General features: G+C 40.0%; 2 protein-coding genes across 2 annotated transcripts; one reads left to right on the forward strand and one right to left on the reverse strand.

Annotated features, from left to right (window-relative positions):
* Positions 1-890: 890 nt before the first annotated feature.
* slc20a1b (solute carrier family 20 member 1b) lies at positions 891-13,323 on the forward strand. Its single transcript, XM_010789220.1, has 11 exons — positions 891-1,175; positions 2,180-2,875; positions 3,256-3,396; positions 3,983-4,068; positions 4,360-4,456; positions 7,858-7,977; positions 9,155-9,430; positions 9,958-10,555; positions 10,723-10,908; positions 11,031-11,115; positions 11,730-13,323. The coding sequence occupies exons 2-11, from the start codon at positions 2,524-2,526 to the stop codon at positions 11,883-11,885; spliced, it is 2,097 nt and encodes a 698-aa protein (XP_010787522.1). The 5' UTR covers positions 891-1,175; positions 2,180-2,523; the 3' UTR covers positions 11,886-13,323.
* Positions 13,324-17,645: 4,322 nt separating this feature from the next.
* On the reverse strand, positions 17,646-22,586 carry pcyox1 (prenylcysteine oxidase 1). Its single transcript, XM_010789219.1, has 7 exons — positions 22,359-22,586; positions 21,978-22,125; positions 21,238-21,444; positions 20,966-21,140; positions 20,660-20,871; positions 20,142-20,294; positions 17,646-20,051 (listed from the first exon to the last, which is right to left on the reverse strand). The coding sequence occupies exons 2-7, from the start codon at positions 22,087-22,089 to the stop codon at positions 19,381-19,383; spliced, it is 1,530 nt and encodes a 509-aa protein (XP_010787521.1). The 5' UTR covers positions 22,090-22,125; positions 22,359-22,586; the 3' UTR covers positions 17,646-19,380.
* Positions 22,587-22,626: the final 40 nt, after the last annotated feature.

The following is a 22,626-nucleotide window of genomic DNA, read 5'->3' on the forward strand; positions in this document are numbered from 1 at the left end:
CTTTAAATACTGTTTGGTCGATTAACCTTATTAATATAGTGCATTTTATAGCATCAGCATATGTTTAGTATAACCTGTTATGCAAAGTAGCTATCTTTGAATAGGATGTGTGCAGAGCAGAAGCCTACAAACTTTACAAAGTACATGATCTTCCCCTCGCAAAAAGTGTAATACAGTTGTATAATAAAGCAACATGAAAATAAAAGGTACGAGCAACTCAAAATTGTACTTAAGAGTAGTATTCACATTAAATGTAAAGTAAAGTACTTGTCAAACGGTGATATAACAAGACGATGTCTGATGCTTTTTTTTTTCTACTATTTTCAAGAAAATATATATATGTACATCAAACTTTAAATACACACAAAACATTGACATCGGGGGTAAACAGGTACACATACAGAGTACAAATAATAATAATAAAAAAGTAAAGAAACAAATATAAAGAAAGAAATGTAAAGAAAATTATAATAATTAAAAAAAGGTAACATTCAAGTACAAATATTTATCGAATACTCATTTACTTTTGATTGCCTGCTTGATTTTAACCTTTTTAATAACAATAGTGCCGTAATAAAAAATATGCAAAATGTGGTTTAGAGTCAATCAATTTATTCTTGTGCATGTGAAAATAAACAAACGAGTTGTATACAATAAACAACATTTGATCAAATCCATCACAGTTAAAGCTTATATAAATATCCTCATTCTGAAGTTTTATCTTTCGTCCCATTTTACCTTTAAGAAAATATTCTGATGTGGGATCCTCTGACGAACATACACTGGACTCGTGATGAGCCTAAAAAAAATAAAGGGGCCGGCTGACAGCTGGGCGCGGGGCGGGGCGTCCCGAGGGTGTATCCAATAAAGAAGTCGGTTCCGCTCCCCGGCACGAACAAGTTCTACACGCGGCTGTGCGCCCTCATTCAATCATAGACGGTTCTGGATTTGGAGTTATCTCACATCGTATCGTAATTAGCTTTTTGACGTTGACTCTTTATTACCTTTTTCTTTTTTAGAGAAAGTCGTCTTTTCGAAAGGGGTCTTCTTCAAATCCGTTTATTTATCCGTTATCCCGCGCGCGCTACCGTAACGACTCTATCTGTGCGGGCGCGCTAATTAGCTTACTGGCTAACGAGCACTGCTCTCCGCAACCCTGACAACTGCTACGTTTGGTAAGTTTTTGTAACTCACACCTTCTATCAGAAGATATAATGTACAGTGTTGCCTGTGTTTTTTCATTGAACTCCGGAAATAAGGCTATCACCGTTAAATGTAGGCTCAAAGCTAATGCTAACACCAGCTGGTCAGATACACCATTGTGTACTCAATGCTAACCAAGGAGTTTTTAGTATAAGCGAAGGGGGAGACACGGCTACCGGTATTGTAGGTTTAACAGCTTGTTTTAGGATAGATTATAGTGTTTGCTTCCGTGTCAACATTGATGTCTCGAACCTAGGTAACGGGATGAAGGAAATAGAAACTATTTTATGTTAAAGCTTTAAAAAAGGTTACAACCAACACACATCAGCGAATGTCGTTGAGTCACATCCGGTTGCATCCCCTTTTTACAAAAAAAAAATACGTCAAAAATTATTGAAACTGTGATACCTTATCCATTATAGTAGACATAACTGCCTTTTTACATTAATTTAAGATATCGTATATTCGAGCTGTTTGTCACGTGAAGCGGTATGAACAGATGCTCGTGTTCAGGGTTGTGTTCTATGAATGAATGACGGCACGTGCACGCAAACACTAATATCATGTCCCCTATTAAATAAGGCACTCATTACTTCGTAATATCATCCACAGTCAGCAGTGCTAGAAATGAAACTTAATAGATCGTTATACAGGTGGTAAATCGGTTAAAATTGAGGACGTTGGGGTAATCTAAGCTCCGGTTTCTTCCTGCGACATTTACAAAAAATGGCTTCTCATTAGGTTTCCAGGAAAGGCATCCTTCCGATCTTAGAGTCTACCACTGTTGTTTCTACGTTTCTGACATGTTTTATCTTATCTAGGGGATGTTTAACCCGTTTGAAACCATCCCTGATCCCCACTCTCTCCTCCGTTGTGTCAGTCTTGTTTTGTATGCTTCTTCATGACCCTCCACGTGAAGGTCGAATGAGAAATAACAGATTTTAAAGCAGCCTTTTTTTGTCTTTTGTCTTTTCAGGATGTACCCAAGCTCATCTGCACTTAAAGCTGCACAATGGCAGTTTTAATCTGTGTGACATCTCAGCACAAAAGGAACAAGAACAGATCTAGTTTAATTACAGGATAGCAATACGCCCACACTACACCTCTGTTTACCTTAATCGTTTTCTGGTCAGTACCAGTTAAATACATTACAAGTTTGCACTGCTAAATCCCAGTAAGCCTAAATAAGATATTTATTAACCATTTACCTCTGTTTTTATTTAAAACTAGCTGCTGTTTTTAAGTAGCAATATAAATAGCTTCGACAGGCATTATTTCCCATTTAAAGATTGTGAAGCAATTTCTCTATAGTCGAAAATCATGGTTTCGACTACTGCCACTGCAATAATACTGGCGAGCACAGTGGGGCTAGCGACCCAGTCCACTTATCTGACAGAATACACATGGCTGCTGGTTGTGGGCTTCATCATCGCCTTCGTCTTAGCGTTTTCTGTGGGTGCCAATGACGTTGCCAACTCATTTGGCACAGCCGTTGGCTCTGGAGTGGTCACCTTGCGACAGGCATGCATTCTGGCCACTGTGTTTGAGACTGTGGGGTCTGTGCTCCTTGGGGCCAAAGTGAGTGAAACCATCCGCAAGGGTATCATCGATGTTGGCATGTACAACGGCACTGAGCAGGAGTTGATGGCTGGATCCATCAGCGCCATGTTCGGTGAGTACCTGCAGCATATCTTGTGTGTAGTTAAACCTACGGCCATTGAACCCTATGAATAGACCTGTGTGGAATATAAGGCTGTGCGCCATTTGGTTATCACAACTGGAGTGTGTCAAACCCACACCTGGAAATGTGGATCAAACTAATTGCTCTTTGTTTGCAAAATGTCTGAATAAAGTTGTCAACAAATTATTTATATCAATCGGCTTACTGCAAATATTTTTGAATGTTTTACCAAAACACATTCATATTGTATTTTGCCATATCCACCTATTGCATTTATGTTTATCTTTTTAATTGATTTCTAAAGTTGACTAAAAACTGATTATGTGTTAGTTTGTCCGCCTAATATGATCAATGATTGTTTTCTCTTTTAGGTTCTGCTGTGTGGCAGCTGGCTGCATCCTTCCTTAAACTCCCCATCTCTGGAACACACTGCATTGTTGGTGCTACTATCGGTTTCTCACTTGTTGCCAGAGGCTCGCAGGGAGTCAGATGGCTTGAACTTCTCCGTATCGGTAAGTCAAACACTCTTATCCGCTCACTTACTTTCCCCCAGTGATTAATTGATATACGTCAGAGAATATATTGATGTTATGGCCCGGTGTGACTAGTAATTGCAATTATAACATGTCAGCCAATGTTTTATCTGATGGCCTTCAATACTTGGGTAATCAAAGAATTAGACATTTGGGAAGGATTGCACATTTGAAATGACCACTTGTACAATATGTAATGTTACCATTTTGCTGTCTAGGTTTTAAATGTTTGATGCTCAATGCCTGTTAAAGAATGAGCCAATTGAGAATATGAGTCAACAAGCTTTACAGGAATATACAGTAGCAGCTCTAATTTCACAAGTTGTTTCTCACATTTGTTGCATGAGATGATAGATTGCATCGCGATGTTCCTCTATTGAAAGCCCAAACCTGATGAAAAACAGTCTTCCCGACAAAACTGAATCCGTTTCCCGACGAGAATTGCATTCCCCTAAAGAAAAAAGTGTTCTTTTTTAAGTATATGCACATGTTTTTATTTATTTGACAGAATTGTCAAACTGTTGCATTTCCCCTAATTGCAATTGTTATCATTCTTGCATTGCAGTTGCTTCCTGGTTCCTGAGTCCTCTCTTGTCTGGAATAATGTCAGCCGTTCTTTTCTACTTTGTGCGAATGTTCATCTTACACAAGGTAAGCTGGCTTTTTTTTTTTTAAGTTGTAGATAGTATTTGTTTCTGTGAGTTAGAGGATATTCTTCCTGAGAGATGCTTTTGGGTCAGTTTCAACTCCCCCCTGCCAAAAAGAAAAAGAGGAAATGTTTGTTGCATGGTGAGAATCAAGCTACTGTTCTCTGAAGAAGTTCCTTATCTACATCATGACAGCGAGATTCATATTACTGTAACCTGACAGAAACGTCTGGCAATTCTGTTAATGCGAGTGGAATGAGTTTTTCTGACATGGTGCTTTGTTTTGTCCCTTTAGAAAGACCCTGTGCCTAACGGATTGAGAGCCCTGCCTGTGTTTTACGCCGTGACTATGGGAATCAACGTTTTCTCCATCATGTACACTGGAGCTCCGAGTGAGTATCATTGTTTCAGTCATTTTGCTCTGCATGCCTGCCCACAGCCACAGCTTAAAATAAACTGCTCCCTCAGACAGCCGGATGCCCACAGCTATTTCAGACTGAACCAGACTGTTTACCATTTTCACAGAAGCTGTGTTTATTTTAACATGTTTTTTGGGGCTTTTCCTGCTTGTGGTTCTATGTGGGTCATAGCTGGAATGAAGTTTTAGAGCGGAGCACAACAGGGAGATGGAAATAAGATTTCACTTTACTGTTGACGTCACTGTCTGCCCTTCATGAAGGAGGAACAGAGAAGTAAAGAGGGTGTTTTAAATGGCTATTGTTGTTTTATTACTGCTCACAACTTGTATAGTAATTCATTAAATGTTGGCATTTCGTTTTCCAGAATCTCGTCATTAAACGAGCAACTTTCGCTCCTTGTGTTTTCTTCTCTCTACAGGGCCTAACAGTTCAAGATGTTAGCTGGCCTGGGCCATTAAATGGCGGCTACAGGCCAGAGTTTGACCAGAAATTGTGCGCTGATGTGTGCATGCACATCAGCGGCATGCTCACAGAGAGGAGATGCAGTTCCAGCTTAGCCCATAACCCTGCTTAGCCAGGCACATTCTGTACAGCTGTGTGAAGTCCCTCACACCTCAAAGCACTGTACATGAGGACCTGTACCTGGGTACCTCACATGAAAAAGAAAAAGGTGCCAGACTGCATTTCAGACACCTTAGCAATTCTCATTGTTAAAGCCTCAAGACTACAGTGGAGCCGGTTTAACATTAACCATCGATTCCTGCATGATGAATAATAAGACTAGGCATGAATTACAGCTAATTACGTATCCATCCATTTAATTATATATATTTTTTATCTGTGTTTATCATCCAAACCAGACTTGAGTTGCTTGAGCCCAGTTCTGGATAGTATACTTCACTGGCTCAATATTGCTGGTATATGAAATCTAATGCAGCAGTGATCTCTTCTCCCAGCTGAGTACAGTATGTTTGCTTCCCTGATCTAGATCTTATCACAGTGGTGCGATTGGACACCAGGCATCCCACAGCACATTCTATACTCAATATATACACCAGTGCCAGAGACCTCAAGTCAGCATGTGCATGCAATTTTGGCCAGCAAAGAATTTGAGGGTCAGCTGTTGCTCTGTTACAGACGAAGCTTAGTGTGACTTGGGCTTTTAACACCTTCAATCACAATCAAGTGCTGTCACTCATTTCACAATGAAAATCTACCACATAAACGGATTAAGGATAATGGTCCTACTCCACACACATTTTCCACATGCTTGTCACCTGGATAAAGAGAAAAGGTGGCTTTCTAAGTTGCTATAGAATCACTTCCATCTACTGACTATCTGGGCGAGATACTCGAAAAAGACATTCCAAAATATAAGAACAAGTAACAACAAGGAAGGAAATCTTAAAGGCTACTGTAGGTATTTGTCAGAGCTTTTGACAAATAATCTCAGATGCAGTTCCCCATCAGCTAAGTTGTCCCTGAATTCTGTCCATGTTGCTGGCCTGTTTCATGCCGTTCTAAACACCATTTATTTTGCGTACCATTGTATGTTTCAAAGTGCTCGGTGTCATGGAGACAGTACATTTTGACCCCCCCTAAACAAGCCTCAATGTGTTCAGCTAGGAACACATTTTCTGCCTGGGTTACCCTCTGAAAAACAAACACCCGGTAGTGTTGGTCTCTCTGGGGACGCCAAACAATCAGCAACATGAGATGATACACAGCTTTTTGAATTCCAGACTTATTTTTGACCTGATCCATTGTCCTCAAACTGTCATTGATATTGTGTAGCTGGGCTTATAGATCCCTCCAGAGCAAAGACTTAATACAGCTGTAACCGTATCCTAATACTGTTGCTAAGTTCTATTTGGGGCTCTAGACAGAAGTGAGCGAATGTAACTAAAGTTTACCTGCCAAGTGAGTCAGAAACTGCCACTTTAACTCTTTGTAATTTTGGTTTGCTGCTTGATTCACATATGGTAGTGGAAAAAGCAACAAAACATGTTATTGTGTAATGTAGGCCACGGGATACAGAGGTTTATGGGAGGGGTTTGGACGCAGCCGTGGTTAAAGTCAATGTCCTGTCCCATCTCATTCATCCCACTGCATGGCTGTGGTGTAGACTCACCCCTTTGTGTGGGAGGGTTTATCACAAGGCTAGACCTAGGCTAGCCTTTTAAATCCGCTCTTTTATATGTATTGTTAGAACAAACAAGTCACTGTGACAAAGAGTGTTCATCTGAATTGTGTATCGTATGTCATGTGGAAGGTTGTTTTTTTTTTACTTCTTTTGAGTTTTCCTAAGTGGTGACAAATCCCACCTGTTATTGGGTGTCCCACTACATGTGAGCTCAGTGAAAGACGAGAGCTGCTGTTACAGAGCCTCCTTCCGGTTTTTTCCTCTCCAATCCTGACGGCAGTGGGCTTCCATTGCGTAACTAAATAAACATCAGTAAGGGGCTCTGCAGTCTCGTGCTGCAGCGTGACTCAGTGCAGAGAGTGGACCCAAAGGAACACAGAGACACTTATCACTTAGCCTTGGTGCTTGTTTACTCCCGTTTATCGTAAACTCAGAGAGAATGTGTTTTTGTTGTTATATGCATGGCCAAGGTCACCTCACTGGTGGTGCTGGTATTGTTGAAATTTTCAGCAGATCTTTGTTTTTGTTCTCTCAGAGCTGCACTGCCTACTTGCATCTTCTCTGTATGACAAAGATGAATGCTTCCCTGGGGACATTTAAACTGTTGCTTTTTCCCAGCATGTGCTGCATTATATCCAGCTCTTCTGCACCAGCTTTGCTGCAGTCTTGGCAGGAGCGTGTCCTTATTGCTACAGCAAACTCAGAGGTCCAGTAAAGGACTCCCCCTTCTTTTACTCCTTTTTTAATAATGTTGCCTTTTAAGGAACTTCTTTTCCATGTGCAGTGTTGGTGGGGCATTTTGGGGTCATGGGGACATTTGTGTCTTTCACCTTTTTAGTGTTGCATAACTATTCAAAGCAGGGGGTACACATGCTTTCCATATTTAACTAGGACGTGGCACAATGACGCAATGCAGGCGTGCTTGTAAAAACTAGAGCTAAAGGTTGACACTTGGTCAGATTTCATTGAAGTTCTGCTATATCACTGTAATTCTAATTGATTGGGGCAGCCATGTTTTTAAATAAGAATATTTTCATGCTAACATGTCTTTATGCTACTTACTAAAAATACCACCAACATATTTTTATAAAATGGCTCAGTTTCCTGTTTAGCCTATTTGTGTGTTGTCCTAGAAAGGCAGCACCCGCTGCCCTGTTTTTTAAAACTGCCTTTCTCTGTTCTCCTTCTTGTGTCTGTCTGATTCTGTCCCTGGCACCTGGCGATCCTTCAGTGTTGGGATTTGACAAGATCCCTTGGTGGGGCATCCTGCTCATCTCCTTGGGCTTCGCTTTGCTGACGGCCCTTGTGGTCTGGTTTATTGTCTGCCCACGCCTCAAGAAGAAGATTGAACGTAAGTCACATTTATGTTTTTGATGTTTTGGTACCTGATGATTCAGTTTTTCAAATCCTTGTCATCATTTTCCGCCGACCACAAAAAATATGGTTTTCCTAACCGTCATTGGACAAGCAAGGGATATAAGATGGCACTTGCAACCTCAAACTATTCACACTGCGTTCTCGTATTCATCTGGTAAATGGTGCTCGGGAACGTCGATCTAATAGAAATCAGAGGAAAATATTGTCATTAGCTTTTGTTCCATAAACCGGGATTAAAGGCAAAACCCCCAGAAGCCATCTGCACGCACACACCCATTGTGTGGTTTCAGTGTTGAAGGGTAATGCCATTCATTTCAACCTTTATGAATGTATGCAGTCTTGTGTGTTAACAATACAGTGCTTTGTATTCAGTGGTCCCTTCATAACAAGTCTGTCAATTTGTAACTGCATTAACAATACAAGGGCAAATAACAGAATAGCTGTTTCTGACAAAAACTAGGGTTTTAGCAATGTTTTCAAAACACTTTTAACATTCAAAACTTGATTTAAAAAAAAACTATGGTTAAGGTTCTCTACTAAATTATTAAATTGTCAGAGACTGATCTCTAAATATTTGTATGCAATACTTGCCTTTCTAATGTCTCTTTTTAGTATCAGATAAACGTCAAATTCTAAAACAAGTTAGTCTAAATCAACATCCACCCTGCAGCCCGGCTGCCTAATCTGGTCATAGTGATCCACTAATTGGCCTTTAGCTCCTTGACTAAAATAGGCCTGGGGTTGACATGGCCTTTGCAGTGCACGTGGGTGGAAGTCAGGAGGTAACTGAGTGCTTCACGTCAGCTTTGACCAGTTTGGATGATGCAATGTTGCCACCTAGTCAGAAAACTCTGAGAAATATCAAATACAAATATTATCCCTAGTATCTGATTCACTTTAAAACAACACATCATTGTTATGTGAGCCACTGGCTGTGTTGACTCTTGTCTTTCATAAGCTGAACTGTGAGCGGTAGTGTAAATATGTTCCTAGTAATGTCATGATCCATTTATCTGATCCTGTGAGGTTAGGTTGCATTTAAAATATTTCTTTCTTTACTCGTTAGTTATGCAACATGGACTGTGCTAGTATATCTAGTGTACACTGAATATGTTTCAAGCAACGTCTCACTATTACCCCTCCCCTACTAGGAGATCTCAAGTCTTCCAGTCCCTCTGAGAGCCCCCTGATGGAGAAGAGGGAGCCGAAGGAGGCCACATGTCCGATCCTGAAACAGACTGCCACGGACACGACTACCACTCCACCTGTCGATCAAAGCGCATCTGCTCAGCCCCAGGCCGCCTCTGAGGACCGCAGGGTGGCGTTTGACTTTGGAGATTCAGACGATGTTGACAATAATAAGGAACGCAGGGTGGCGTTTGACATTGGAGACTCTGATGACAATGACTGCAGCAATGAAAATGATGGTAAGTGTGCCAAGAAGCACCATACTTAAACACTTAGGATTTAATTAAATAAGTAACCTCATGGTTTGTGGTGGTAATGTATGTTTTCTGTTACATTAATAAACTTATGAAATGACTTACACATAGGCCTGTCACAAGAACTACTTTTGTTTTGATATATTATAGCAGTAATAATCAGGATAAATGATAATTCTATTATAATTTTATACTACCGATAAAATGATGGAATTGTAATGCAAGGACAACCTTGGAATATTTGTTTTATTAAAAACGTTCAAATATTGAACCACATTACCCAAACAATGAATGGCATGATCTTGTGGGAACTTCCAAAGACTCATAAAGGGAAAACCCTGCTGGGCATTCTGGCCTCATGTTGAGGTGAATGTAAACTTAATGGACAACATTAAGTTTAGCTTTAAGAGAACGGTCAATTCTATATCATATGATAAAATAATGTGTTTTTCTCCACAGTCCTAGACAAATGATATTAAAGGCTTACAAATGTTTTCTCCCCCTTTCTGCAGACAAACCGGTTCAGTGTAACGGTCAGGCCAACAACCAGCACAGCAATGGCGCCGCAAATTCAGCTAACCAGTTCAACAACAGGCCGGCACAGATCCCCAGTAACGGGTACAGCCAGTACCACACGGTGCACAAAGACTCAGGCCTCTACAAGGACCTGCTGCACAAACTCCACCTGGCCAAGGTCGGGGACTGCATGGGCGAGGGGGGGGACCGACCCATCCGCCGTAACAACAGCTACACCTCCTACACCATGGCCATCATCGGCATGCACGGAGACTTCAAGCACAGAGAGGGAGAATATCGTGCCTACGAGGATGGCGACAAGGTCACGGCATCAGGAGGGCAGGAGAAGAAGCGCGTGCGAATGGACAGTTACACCAGCTACTGCAATGCTGTGGCAGAGCACACCACTCCCGAAGCCCTGGGAGAGGGGGACGTGACACTGGAAATGGCGAAGGAGGACGCAGGCAGCAGCCAAAGCTCTCTGGAAGACGATGGCCTTGAGGCGGATAAGCCAGAAGTCTCAACTCTCTTTCAGTTCCTCCAGATTCTCACCGCCTGCTTCGGATCCTTTGCCCACGGGGGAAACGACGTTAGGTATGCACATTCCTTCATGAAGGTCACTTGTTAACAGTCATGTAGCTAAAAAAAGGATACCTTTGTATTTCTGGTGTGTTGAAGTGGACATTTTTACTGGTCACGGTTCATCTCAAAAGTCAAAGATAATGATCCCTGTTGAAATAATTATATTGTTTCCTCTGCAGTAATGCCATTGGACCGCTGGTTGCTCTGTGGAGTGTTTACAAAAGCAGCAATGTGTATTCAAATGAACCTACACCAATTTGGCTGCTGTTGTACGGAGGCGTGGGCATCTGTGCCGGACTCTGGGTGTGGGGCCGCAGAGTGATCCAGACTATGGGCAAGGACCTTACACCCATCACCCCCTCAAGGTATTCACAGAGCTGTTTTTCCTTGAGTCATTAAACCACATCCTCCTCAGACATTACTATAATTTAGCTCACACACAACCCGCCGGAGAGATTTAAGTGTTGTTTTTTGTATTCCCCTGCAGTGGTTTCAGCATCGAACTGGCCTCAGCCTTGACCGTGGTGGTAGCTTCCAACATTGGCCTGCCTGTTTCCACCACCCACTGCAAGGTAAGCAGCTCACACGCTGTGGTCTGGGAACAAGAGACAGGGGGAGGAGCCTATTTCAGAGAGAGAGAGGGAGGCCACACTTAGCAGGAACCCAGTCTGTGGAGCAACTGTCTCATAACTTTGTAGTTCACAATTTAGGTTTGCAGACTAGTGATGGGACAAAATAGGATTTTATTTTTATCCTCAGTTAAAAAAAAGAAGAAAGGCTTTCTTGATCTCTGTCCTGGCTGAGAGGTGACCAACTGCTTTAAAATATTCATTTCAATCTTTTGTTTATGAAGCAGTACTTTTTTATTTTTGTGATTTGTTATGACCTTGTTTTTAAAAGGAATGTTCACAAAAAGGACTTGTGTTATATGTGGGGCATCAAAATGTTAGTTTGTTCCTGTAATATTTTGCCTTTTTTTTTTTGCCATTTAAAAAAAAAAAAAAGTTTTAAGCGCATTTTAAAGAATGTTGGGACAATATTGTGAATTGCAATCATCTGGCCAGGATCATTTAAATGTTTCAATATAGTTGCATACAGATAATTAAGTATAACCAGTTTTATTTATGATTTTATAATGAGTTAAATGAAGATGATGGGATTTGTCTGAGCTCTGCTGTGTTTCTAGGTGGGCTCTGTGGTTGCGGTAGGATGGCTGCGCTCGAAAAAGGCCGTTGACTGGCGTCTGTTCAGAAACATCTTCATGGCGTGGTTTGTGACGGTGCCCATCTCTGGTCTGATCAGCGCCGCCATCATGGCCATCTTCATCTACGGCATCCTCTGAGCCCTCGGCTGCACCCCGAGCAGGGGAGGAGGAAGAAACCGCTCCGGCGCACCGAGAGGAGGAGGCGAGATGGAAGGCCAAAATATATCGCTTACCTCAAGCCAACAACTTTGGAAGAAAGAAGGAAAACAAATGTTTGAAATGACTTGAGATTTGGGCCTGTGGTTCTTGGCTGCATCATTTTCAAACTAGAATTTGCTGTTTGTTCCATTTGGGCCACATTACTTCCAGCGGGAAGATTACATTTCTTTGTTCTGACTTGCTTTTTCATCTCATCGATCTGTAACGAGTTAATCTGAAAGCTTCAACTTTTTGTTTCTAATACTCATTCTTCCATTTATTTTTTTTACTTTGCAATTATGTATATACAACAATTTTTTATTTTGTTTTACACGTTTTTAGAAAGTAATGAGTAATTGAAATGCAGTATAAGCCTTTTGCTGATGTAGCTCTCCAGTCATAACACATGCTGAAAGTAACGTAGATGCAAAAGTATTTTTAGGTGAAAAACAAGTTATTTTGTGTATGTGTGCGTTTCCCCTATTTCAAGTAATTATTACTATTAATGTTTTGCATCTGGCTTTCTTGTATCTCCTAAACTGTGGGACCTTAGCTTCTCCCCCTCTAGTGTTATACGACAATATTGACTTTAAACTGTAAAGTTTACTCTGAGAGGTTAGTGACAGTGTTTTCCGCCATATGTAGAAATGTGACGACTTTCAGAGTTTGCAGTGTTTTATGGCACACTTATCTGAATAATGAACTCTCACTGGATGACCACCTGCACTATATCAGCCCGCCTCTGGCATGGAATGGCAAAGCCCTTATCATTAGTCTCAATGGGTTATCAATCCAGTTCTTTATCAGAGCTTATGCGCAGGAACAACGGCCTGAATATTATTTACTTGAATTTGAGAAGTAAAACAGCAGAATGTCATTGAACGTCTACTCTCAAACAAGACCTTAAGTCTCCTGTTGAAACTTGAATGCATCATCTTTAGGTGTCCTACAGCGTAGTTATTTTCAGTTCACATTGTAACTCCTACTTCCCAGTATGTTGGCTCTTCTGTGGAGTTTGCACCTGCCGAGTTATTTTGGTTATTCTAGCGTTCATCTTAATTCCTGGCCTTCTGAATGTGAATAAGGTTAACGAGGACACACAGGAACTCTAAAGCTGGATGTTAACTGAGTGGTTTGGTGTTGAGCTGATCTGGTCTCTTCTACAACGAGGGCTGACATACGCTGCATGCCATCAGTGTGTGGTCATTTGGCTGCGATACTAAATGCATATCAGACCTATAGATGCTGTAGTTGCCTTAATTGTTTTGATTTTCCCTTTAGGTACCAAAGAAAAAGTTTTGTTTTTTTAATGCACATGAACATACACTAGTCCAAACTTGTGGACGACAAAAAAACAAATAAAAATGGGAAAACGATACTGTTGAACTTGCTTTTTTGTACTACTTTTGAACTAAATATTGTTATTCTCACAAAAAGGTAAAGGTCCCAAAAGGCAGTTCTGAAATACTGAACAGAAGTATTTTGTCACAGTGAAATAAAAGAGGACAGAAGTTATACAGAGGTGGAATAATTCCCTTTTTTATTGGCAGTAGGCTCGGTGCGGCGCTGGCACCGGGTGATGAGCGAGCGTCTGGATCCTCGTGCTGCTCTCTCACTCCAGGACATCTGTGAGGCAGGGACAGAGGATTCCTTTACGCTAGCTTTACATTGCAAACACCACAACTCAGTAGTTTTCCAGGGCTCCCAGAGAAGTCACACAAATGGCCTCTAGGTGTTTCTCATGGTACACATGAATGATGACTGCATCAGTGAGTCATTATACTGCTGTACAGAACAAAGCAAGGCTTATTCTATCCAGGAAAAGGTTATGCCGGTACATAAAGCTATTCTCTCTTTAAACCAGGTTATGAAGGTGTGTCTTTCCGAATCATCAGAAAGGCGACCTTTAACACTGCATCACTTTTAAACAATCTTTTTAGGACATGGACAATGCATCCTTGGCCCAAAAATAAAGTGAAAATCAAGCACAATAACCACCAGGGGACATCTCAGAATGCCCTGGATTCTTGTCCTAGATGTAATCACATACAAGGAGAACTGTATTCAAATAAACAACCCCAGCATCTTACCTTTGTAGGCCTCTGCGGTGACTGGAATATCTAGAAAATGCGTTGTTTTTTTACATTAAACTAGAACACATAAGTAGTTTTAACAAGCTCTCCAGTTAAACATTTGTAATTGCTTTTGAGCCATGTATGTGTTTACAAGTCCTGAGCCTATACAGGTCTGTAAACAAGCTGAGACTGGCTGTGACTGGTCTCGTTTTTACACATTCTTCTTATTATATAACCTACCATTTAACTTTCATTGTGTTGCTTAAACAGTTGACCACATCTTGCCTCAGCAGGTACGAGTCAGCCTCGTGGAAGGTTAAAGGGTGCATTCTCCAGATAATACCAGTTAACAGATAAGGATACATTTCAGCATTCTGATGTTAGTGTAGCATTTACAAGTTTCAACCTTGTTCTTTCTTGGTGGAATCCTGAATGGCTTCATCTGCAGAGGAGAAATTAGAAAATGGAGGGTTACAGCAAGGGGTAATAGAGTGGGGAATTTATCATTCAGTCAGTGAGGCCATTTTACTTCTTACCCAAAATGCTCTTAGTCTCTGGCACTACCTCATGATGCTCTGTAAAGACATCAAAATGTACTTTGAGTTCAAAATATAGGGATAGTAAAATGCTTTTTAAGATCCATTTGGCCAAACTTTCTCTTGTTGTTTTATCTCGGAAGGGGGCACATAAAAAATAACAATTTTAAAACATGGACATAAGACAAATAATCTGGCATTGTAAAACAAATTATAGGATATGACGGTGTTTTTATTCTGAGTTGTTCATGTTTTGTATTGAATGTTTCATTTACTTTGATTGGGGTAGGTTTTGTTAACATGGGGTAGAAAGTTGGAATATTTATGTATAATGTTAGGTTTTATTAAATATAAAAGAAGGTGTGCAGGCACTTGATACATTTTGAGTTTGTCTTAATTCTTTTTGACATAAGATTCAATTGATTTGTTTGTATATTGTAAACAGAGGTGGGAAGTAACTAAGTAGATTTACTCAAGTACTGTGCTTAAGTACAATTTTGAGGTACTTAAAGCATGTACTTTTACTTCACTACATTAATGTTATATCTTTACTTACTAATTACAAATAGATGTAACAACTATAACATTTCAATATCTGATTTGAATGAAACATGAGTTACTATGAAACAACACAGTAGCCGATTACACACAGTGTGTATTGTAGTGCTTGTTTGACTGATAACTGTTGGTTGTAGTATTTTAGATTAACATTACGTACCCCTCCTCTGTCTCCCTGTCAAAAATAACAAAGACACAATCTGTCATTGACAAAAGCTAGAATTAGAGTTTGAATGTGTGACTGAAATAAACTAAGTAAAAAAACCTAATGTCTCAATCTCACCATTTGCTTCCTCAGAGGACTCAGACTGGGACTCTGTGTGGAGAGGAATCAGACACAAGGTTGTGATATTTTACATGTAAGTGAACTTTAGCGCCTGCAGAGCTTCTCCAAACTGTCCTTTATCACCATCTACAGGCTAAAACAAACCCTCACCTTCATGAGCTGCTACGTCAGAGTTCCCACCTCCCTCTGCTGGGGGAGTATTTCACAGTTAGGTAATGTTGCATGTAAGGTACATAAAGGTCACATAATATCTTTTAAATATCATTAGGAGGTTTTTTTACACACCTGTTTTGGCGTCTACAGTTCCAACAGGCTCCTCCACTGTTGGAAACATTTCAAATAGTGTTAAAACAGGATCCATATGTGTTCAGATTTGATCATACATTCAACATCCAAGTTTAACTTACCAGATTCATCTGTAACAGCCTCTGTGTAGAAAATATTGAAATTCTTCATTACACAAATCAGCTTCTGCTTTTATTTAATGAGTAGCAGTTCCTCTTACCAAGGTAGCGGGCTTCCTCATTCTGTTCCTCGGTAACTGGACAGGAAATGGTAAAGAAAATAACTGTTTTACAAACAACAAAATGGATGAGAGGTATATTTGCTTTTGAAGTCAGCTCATTTTTGGCTCTGTTCATTGCCCTGGACTTTGGTCAAGCGTACCATTCATCTGAGCAGCCTCGTCCTTTTGAGCGGCCTCAAACTCCATCTGATCTGAGGAGACAGAGTTATAAAATGATAAATAAAAAAAGCGTAAAAAGCCTATGGGCAGTTTGTGTAACCAATAATGAAATGTAGTGTTATGGTTCAAACATAAATAACATAACCCTAACCCAGATCTATATTACAAAGGTAATATTTAAAATGTGAGTTCACAAAATAAATCTAACTTTTTCAAAAGTAAGGATTTTAGAAACATTTCTAACATTCACATTGCGTATAAGTATTTTTGATATTCAACTTGTAATGGGTTCATAGATTACTTGCACTTGATGCACCTTGTACTTTATGTAGTACAGACATTTGATTGTCATACTTGTCCTAAATCTCAGAGGACTAATGTTTTGTTTTCTTTTAATATAAAGAAAAAAAAGTAGTCCAATTAACACTCGCTATTGTATAACAAAGATTCTCTCTCTGAGAACACCAGGGAAGGTGGGTTAATAAACATACTTGCAAATACAATACATAAAACACATTAAACATATAGTTTCACAGTCAGCTGGTTCTCAATTGGACCACTGTACCTATTTTCTGCAGTTCACCTAGCCCATCTGGATGAAAAGACAACACATTGGGATCAGCTTTGAGTCATGTGAGTAAATATATCACTATAACCTGTTTTCTATTGACAATGATATATTTACCGTTGGGATCAACTACTTTCTCTTTCTCTGCAGATTCCAGAGATGCTGAGAGAGCTAGGAATCATCACAAGTATTTCAGTCAGGCTTCTGATAAAAACAAAACTGAACATCTTCTGGCATAAATAAGCAGACATGTGTTTTCATATTAGTAGGTAAACATATTCTTCTTACCAGAGTGAAAGGCAGACACAGCGAGGAAAACACACAGTGGCACTAGAAACCTCATCTTGGCTGTTGCTCGGGGTAGTGGAAGATTTTGGGTTGTCGTCACTTCACAGCCTCTTATATCTTCAGTCACATCACATGTTTGTTCTTCATGGACAGGCGGCTCTGGTACCATTGTCCCTCCCTACCTGAGAGCACAGCTGGGCGGCACATCAGAACACAGACACATCCTTATTCAGGCCTTCAATGCTCCCCTTTGTTGGCTCTTCTGTCACGCGGGCCTTTATTTGGGGTGTCACTGTGTCTGCAAAGGAGAAAAAAAGAGAGTCCTCGCATTTGAGCTGAGAACAATGTTCATTTGGGAATGAAAATGGGTGATTTCACCGCACATCCTGATGTTATGAATGATCTAATTAAATTAGACAATTCATCGTTTAATAGTGCAGATCAAAGAGAGGATGCAACGAGCTGTGACATGCTTCTTACTGGTTCCTCAGTCACTAATCTGTCATCAAAAGAACTGCAGAGCATTTTATTCATTAAAAGGAAAATCTGGATTTTAGATCATAGGGAGAAACAAATGGATATTAAAAGTCAAAAGAGAGGAAAATAAATGTAAACAAGACTATAGTTTGGGTAAGATATTCTAGTAAAAGACACAACTAAAATGTTTATCAATATAAAAACACAAAAAGTGAAAAGCATTGGTCTGATCTCTTTATTGTGATTGTAAACACTTGACAAAAAAACGGTTTAGTCCATAAGGTTCTACTATTGCTTAAAATGACATTAAATCTGAAATGTTGTTTTATTTGTGCAGAAGAAGTATTGGCATTTAAAAGAGAATTAAGTGTAAACTTGATGCTGCCCTTAACTGATTTTATATAATTGCTAAAGTATGTCTTGGCATTTACTCACAACAATATTATTTTCTTTCAAAAATCTAGAAAAATACACTTAAGAAACATTTAGCTAAGTACAGTTGTCTTCCCAAAGTGGCTAAAGAACATTAAAGCAGTTCAGGTATGCACAGTGAGATCAGATAAACCACAGGTACAGAAAACACATCTTCTTCCATGTCACAACAAAACATAGAACTCTTTCCAATTGGTCCTGGTTGTTAGACTTTGATTGCAATTTAAACTTCATTATCAAATAAGCCAATTAGTCTAATATCTTTAAGGCACATCTATACTAGTTGAATGTATACACCCTGTTTGCATGATTAAAGTGTCCAATTATGATCTTATACAAAATATCAGTACAATTAAATAGAAAGAAAAAAACATGGACAACAAAGACAATGTCTCAGGCGCACACTAAAGGTCTCTTGCTAACAACATACAGTGTTCTGCTAAGGAGGTAGAGGAACTCAGAAATCAGAAGAGAGACTCAAATCTATCAAAACAAGGACATCTTGGTTTATGTGGCACCTACAAGCTCGTTTGCTAGAAGTTATCTGTACCGTGTTCCTAACAACAGCAGTGCATTTAAAAAAAAATACATCTAAAAATCGTTTTAAGACACACAGGTAGACAGAGGAACCATTAAGAGCATGTTACTACCCTGGAGTGCAGCGTGGTTCACAGTGATTCAAACATTCAGCACAGTACAAGGTTGACCCACTTTTAGTGTGATATGTGCGACTCAAGGGGAATGATGAACTGTGGTTACTGATAGGGTCATAAAATGATTATTTCCATCGTTTTTTTAATCTAATGTCAACCTTCATGATGGTAGCTGAGGAAAGGCAAACAAATACATATCAGACAGGTTTCAAACCAACCCCCTGTACCCAAACTATGATTTCAAATTCTTAAATATAGTCTTCTTTTTGTTCCCTTGTTGTTAAAAATGACTGACCAAAAGCTAGAACAAGAGAGATCAAGGTTGTATTTAACCCAAGTTGTCCTTTAAGGTAAAAGCTGAGACACTACAGGCAACCTTTTTTTGTTCTCTTCGTCTTATTTCAGGCTAGTGAAAAGAAAACATTCAAAATACAAATGTAGGTGTTTATTTGACTAAACTTGCTTCTATAGATTTGTCCTGAATTTACCAAAAGTTAGCATTAGATAATGCCTCGTGGTGGACATTATTAAACGTAAAATATAAGAAAACTTGTAATTATTTAATATTATGAAAGATTTGTATCCTAACGTAATGCCTTCTTTTTTTTAATGGCAGTGTTTTCTGATGTATCGAGTGATACAAAGAGATGACCAACATTCCCTGAGTAAAAGCTCTTAAAATGTCCATATATATATATATATATATATATTATAAATTCGTTTTTACCCTGTTCACCTGTAGTGTCTCCCTCTTAAAGGGATCCTAGCGCCCCACACCCCTGAATAGAGAGGGGGTTTTATAGTGCAGTATGTGCATCAATGAGGGTCCGTGTGGGTTTGTACTGTGCTTGAATGATGGTTTTGTATTGCCATTAGTTTAGAGTTCCCCTCTGAGTCGTGTGTGCAGGTCTTCCTGGTCGACCCTGCCCTCCTGCTGGTGCCAGCGGTGGTGGGCCAGCAGGGCCACGTTCCTGGCAGAGATGGCGCTCATCTCCATGGCGCTGGCTGCCCACTCCACAGCATTCAGGTAGTACAGCCGGTTGTGCAGGATGAAGGGAGGGGTCTTACGTTGCGGCGGGCGGTAAGTAGGATAAGCCAGCCACCTGGTCTCTGACGATGAGTCCCAGGTGATGAACATGTCCTGCAGCTGCTCCTGGGTCAGCGGCTGTGGAGAGAACACCTTCCAGACTTTGGCCACGCTGGCAGGGGGCCGAATGTACCCCTCTGGGATCTGAACAGGGTCAATAGAGCTCAGGCTGTTGATGATGGAGTCCTTTGAGTCCATGGTGAGGATGTCAGACACAGTGAAGTCTGAGGCCTTCTTTGTGCTCCCGAGGAAGGACATGTTCAACCTGCCGTGGATCAGAGTGGAGACAGTCTGGTGGTAGCGTCCGGGGTAGTGAGACGGGAGAGAGGGGGAGAAGCCTGAGAAGATGATGTCCGACTTTCCCTGGTGAAGCGGTGTTGCTATAACGACGATATCATACAGAGAGTGTGCTGAGCCAGATTCTCCAACATAATTTACCTCGTAGAAATTAGTTGTGGTGCCTAAAAATTGGAAACAAAAGTTAAAATGAAATACTTGAGATATTCAAAGTGAACAATCCCTCAGTGGGAGAAAAGTGAATGATAGGATACCTGACTTGGATGGTCGAACTTTGATTGAAATGGAGGTCACTTTGGCAGTGATGAGCTCAGTTCTGCTGATGTAGAGCAGTCCGGAGCACACTCTCTTATTGCCTCCGTCCACTGCCCACAGGCCTGAATCTACGCCTGCTAATGACACTGCCCCTAGGAGACAAAACATACATACAGTACATTATATTTCTATTGAGAGTTCATCATTTACGACTACATATACATATTCCTCTGATCTTCATTCAATTAAAGCCCTAAATTAAGTAAATGTTTTTGTGTTTGTCTGAAATACAAAAACCGTTATCTCTGGGGTGATTAGATGGATGGCATTTTGTGAAGTGGGCAAGTATTTTCCAAATTGTATGAAAATCCTCCAAACCTTGTATGTAAAGGATTAACATAAACAAACATTTTGCTACAGTAGCTAGGCTATTGTGGAATACCCAATTTAACAGCTGTTTAAACTAAATACATTGAGACATGTGAACCAAATCAAACTATTGCATTAAAAGACATACCCACAATGCCATTCAGGCGGACACTTTGGCCATAGTTGACACGAGTGATGGGTGAGACGACTTCATTGATAAAGACCTGCGAAAATCCTTCGGCCATCATCGTTTCCTCCAGAGTTTGATTCAGCAGGGTAAGAAAATCATCTCCACCCATTGCATGAAGGAGTTTATCCACACTGGAAAATGAGTAACCATACTGCTGATACTGGTAGATCCTGTAGGAAAAAAAGCAATCACATCATCATCTGCCTTGATAATCCTGGATCTCATGCTAAAAAGGAATGAGATTTAATTATTTTTCCTCCTCACCTCATAAACTTGTCCAAAACGGTCTCCACCCACATATGCATTCGGAGAAAGTTGAACCCGTATCGCCAGAGCATGCGCAAAACATTTACTATATACCAGTCACTCTCTTCAAAAGTGAGCTCCTTTCCATCAAAGATTGCCGCCTTAGAGGGGACATCTTTCCTTGGAGGAATACCTGCAAGAAAATGAAATGAGGGTTCAATTCTGTAAACTAAAATGTACCAGAATAAATTATGGTTTCAGTAATTTGGTGGCGAGTCTTGTTATGTCACCTAATCTTTCAATGAAGTGTTTCATGTGTAGGTTGAGAGGATGGATCACTGCTCCTCCCGTCTCATAATCCTGATCTCCAAACTTCACTGTCGCGAGTCGTCCTCCAACAGTATCAGGTTCAAACACATCGATCTTTACTCCGGGTCCAAACTCCTGCCTCAGGTAAAACGCTGCAGCTGAGCCACCAATGCCCGCTCCCACCACGGCTTTAAAGGGGAAAGGACCACACTTTAATTAATTTATCAGCTGTAATCACTTATTTAAATATACACATTTTCCTTTAATTCTTTCATTATCCTTCTTTATGGCCATTTGATTAGTAAAACTGGTAAATCTGAAGGTCCATGTGCATGTTGAGTGTGTATTTTATTTGACATGCTGCTTTTATTCTTTGAGATACTTAAAATGCACACAGCTAACATAGAATATTCTCTCAAGATGCCATGTTTAAAATGCTGCACTACAGCAGCAAATAGTATTATAGATATATGAAAATATATATATTCAAAATAAATAAATAAGACAAATGTTTTATATAGACTAATGTATTTGACCAGACACTGCAGGATGCCCAGGACAACTAGTCAGCAATTAAAGTGTTGATGGTATTTCTTATCATTGAGTTTGAGATCAGAAAGCAACTTAATTTGCACATATCATGATCTTTATGCACATGATTATTTATTATATTTTTTTATTGATGTGTTTTGTTTTTAAATGCACTCTGAGAAAGGCTTACCGATCTTTTGGGGTTGTATCTTCAGCTCTGGGGCTGATGCTAGACATCTTCTCCCAGTTTGCCAGAGCCCCAGAAACAGCAGGGCTCTCAGTGACAGGGTTTGAGGATTCATTGTGGGTATCTAGTTCTATACAGCACCTCGGAGCATCTGTACAGGAGGAATAAAAGTGAGCCATGAATAGTTGATGTTGCTAATAACCTGAACGCAACACCCTCTATCAGTCTGGTCAAACTGGTTACTGTTGTTAAAAGTCACGCAAAGATTAACAAAGACAGGAAATAAAAACATCAATTATTATGCAGTGCAGAATAACGTTATGGTGTGTGTTTTATATTTCAAAAATATGTGTAAATAGAAAGCGTTGAAAGCTTTGGACTCACTATGTCACAGGTCGATAACGTTACAGAAGAGCTTGCATCGAAACCAGAAGTAGCGTTTAGACAGTTCTTTCAACGTGACACTTTAAGATAAATTCAAAGCTTGTTAAAACTTGCCAACGGAAAACCGAACAATAACAAAAGCTACTATAAGACAAAAAGTGTCAAAAACTAAAGTTGTTTAACGGTTGAATCATGTCTGAGCGCCCTGAACGTATCCTAATGTTGAGACACACTTCCGGGTAAGTTAACATTAGAGTTTCACAATAAA

This window comes from Notothenia coriiceps, unplaced genomic scaffold (genome assembly GCF_000735185.1).
Source record: "Notothenia coriiceps isolate Sejong01 unplaced genomic scaffold, NC01 NC01_scaffold00032679, whole genome shotgun sequence".
NCBI lineage: Eukaryota > Metazoa > Chordata > Actinopteri > Perciformes > Nototheniidae > Notothenia > Notothenia coriiceps.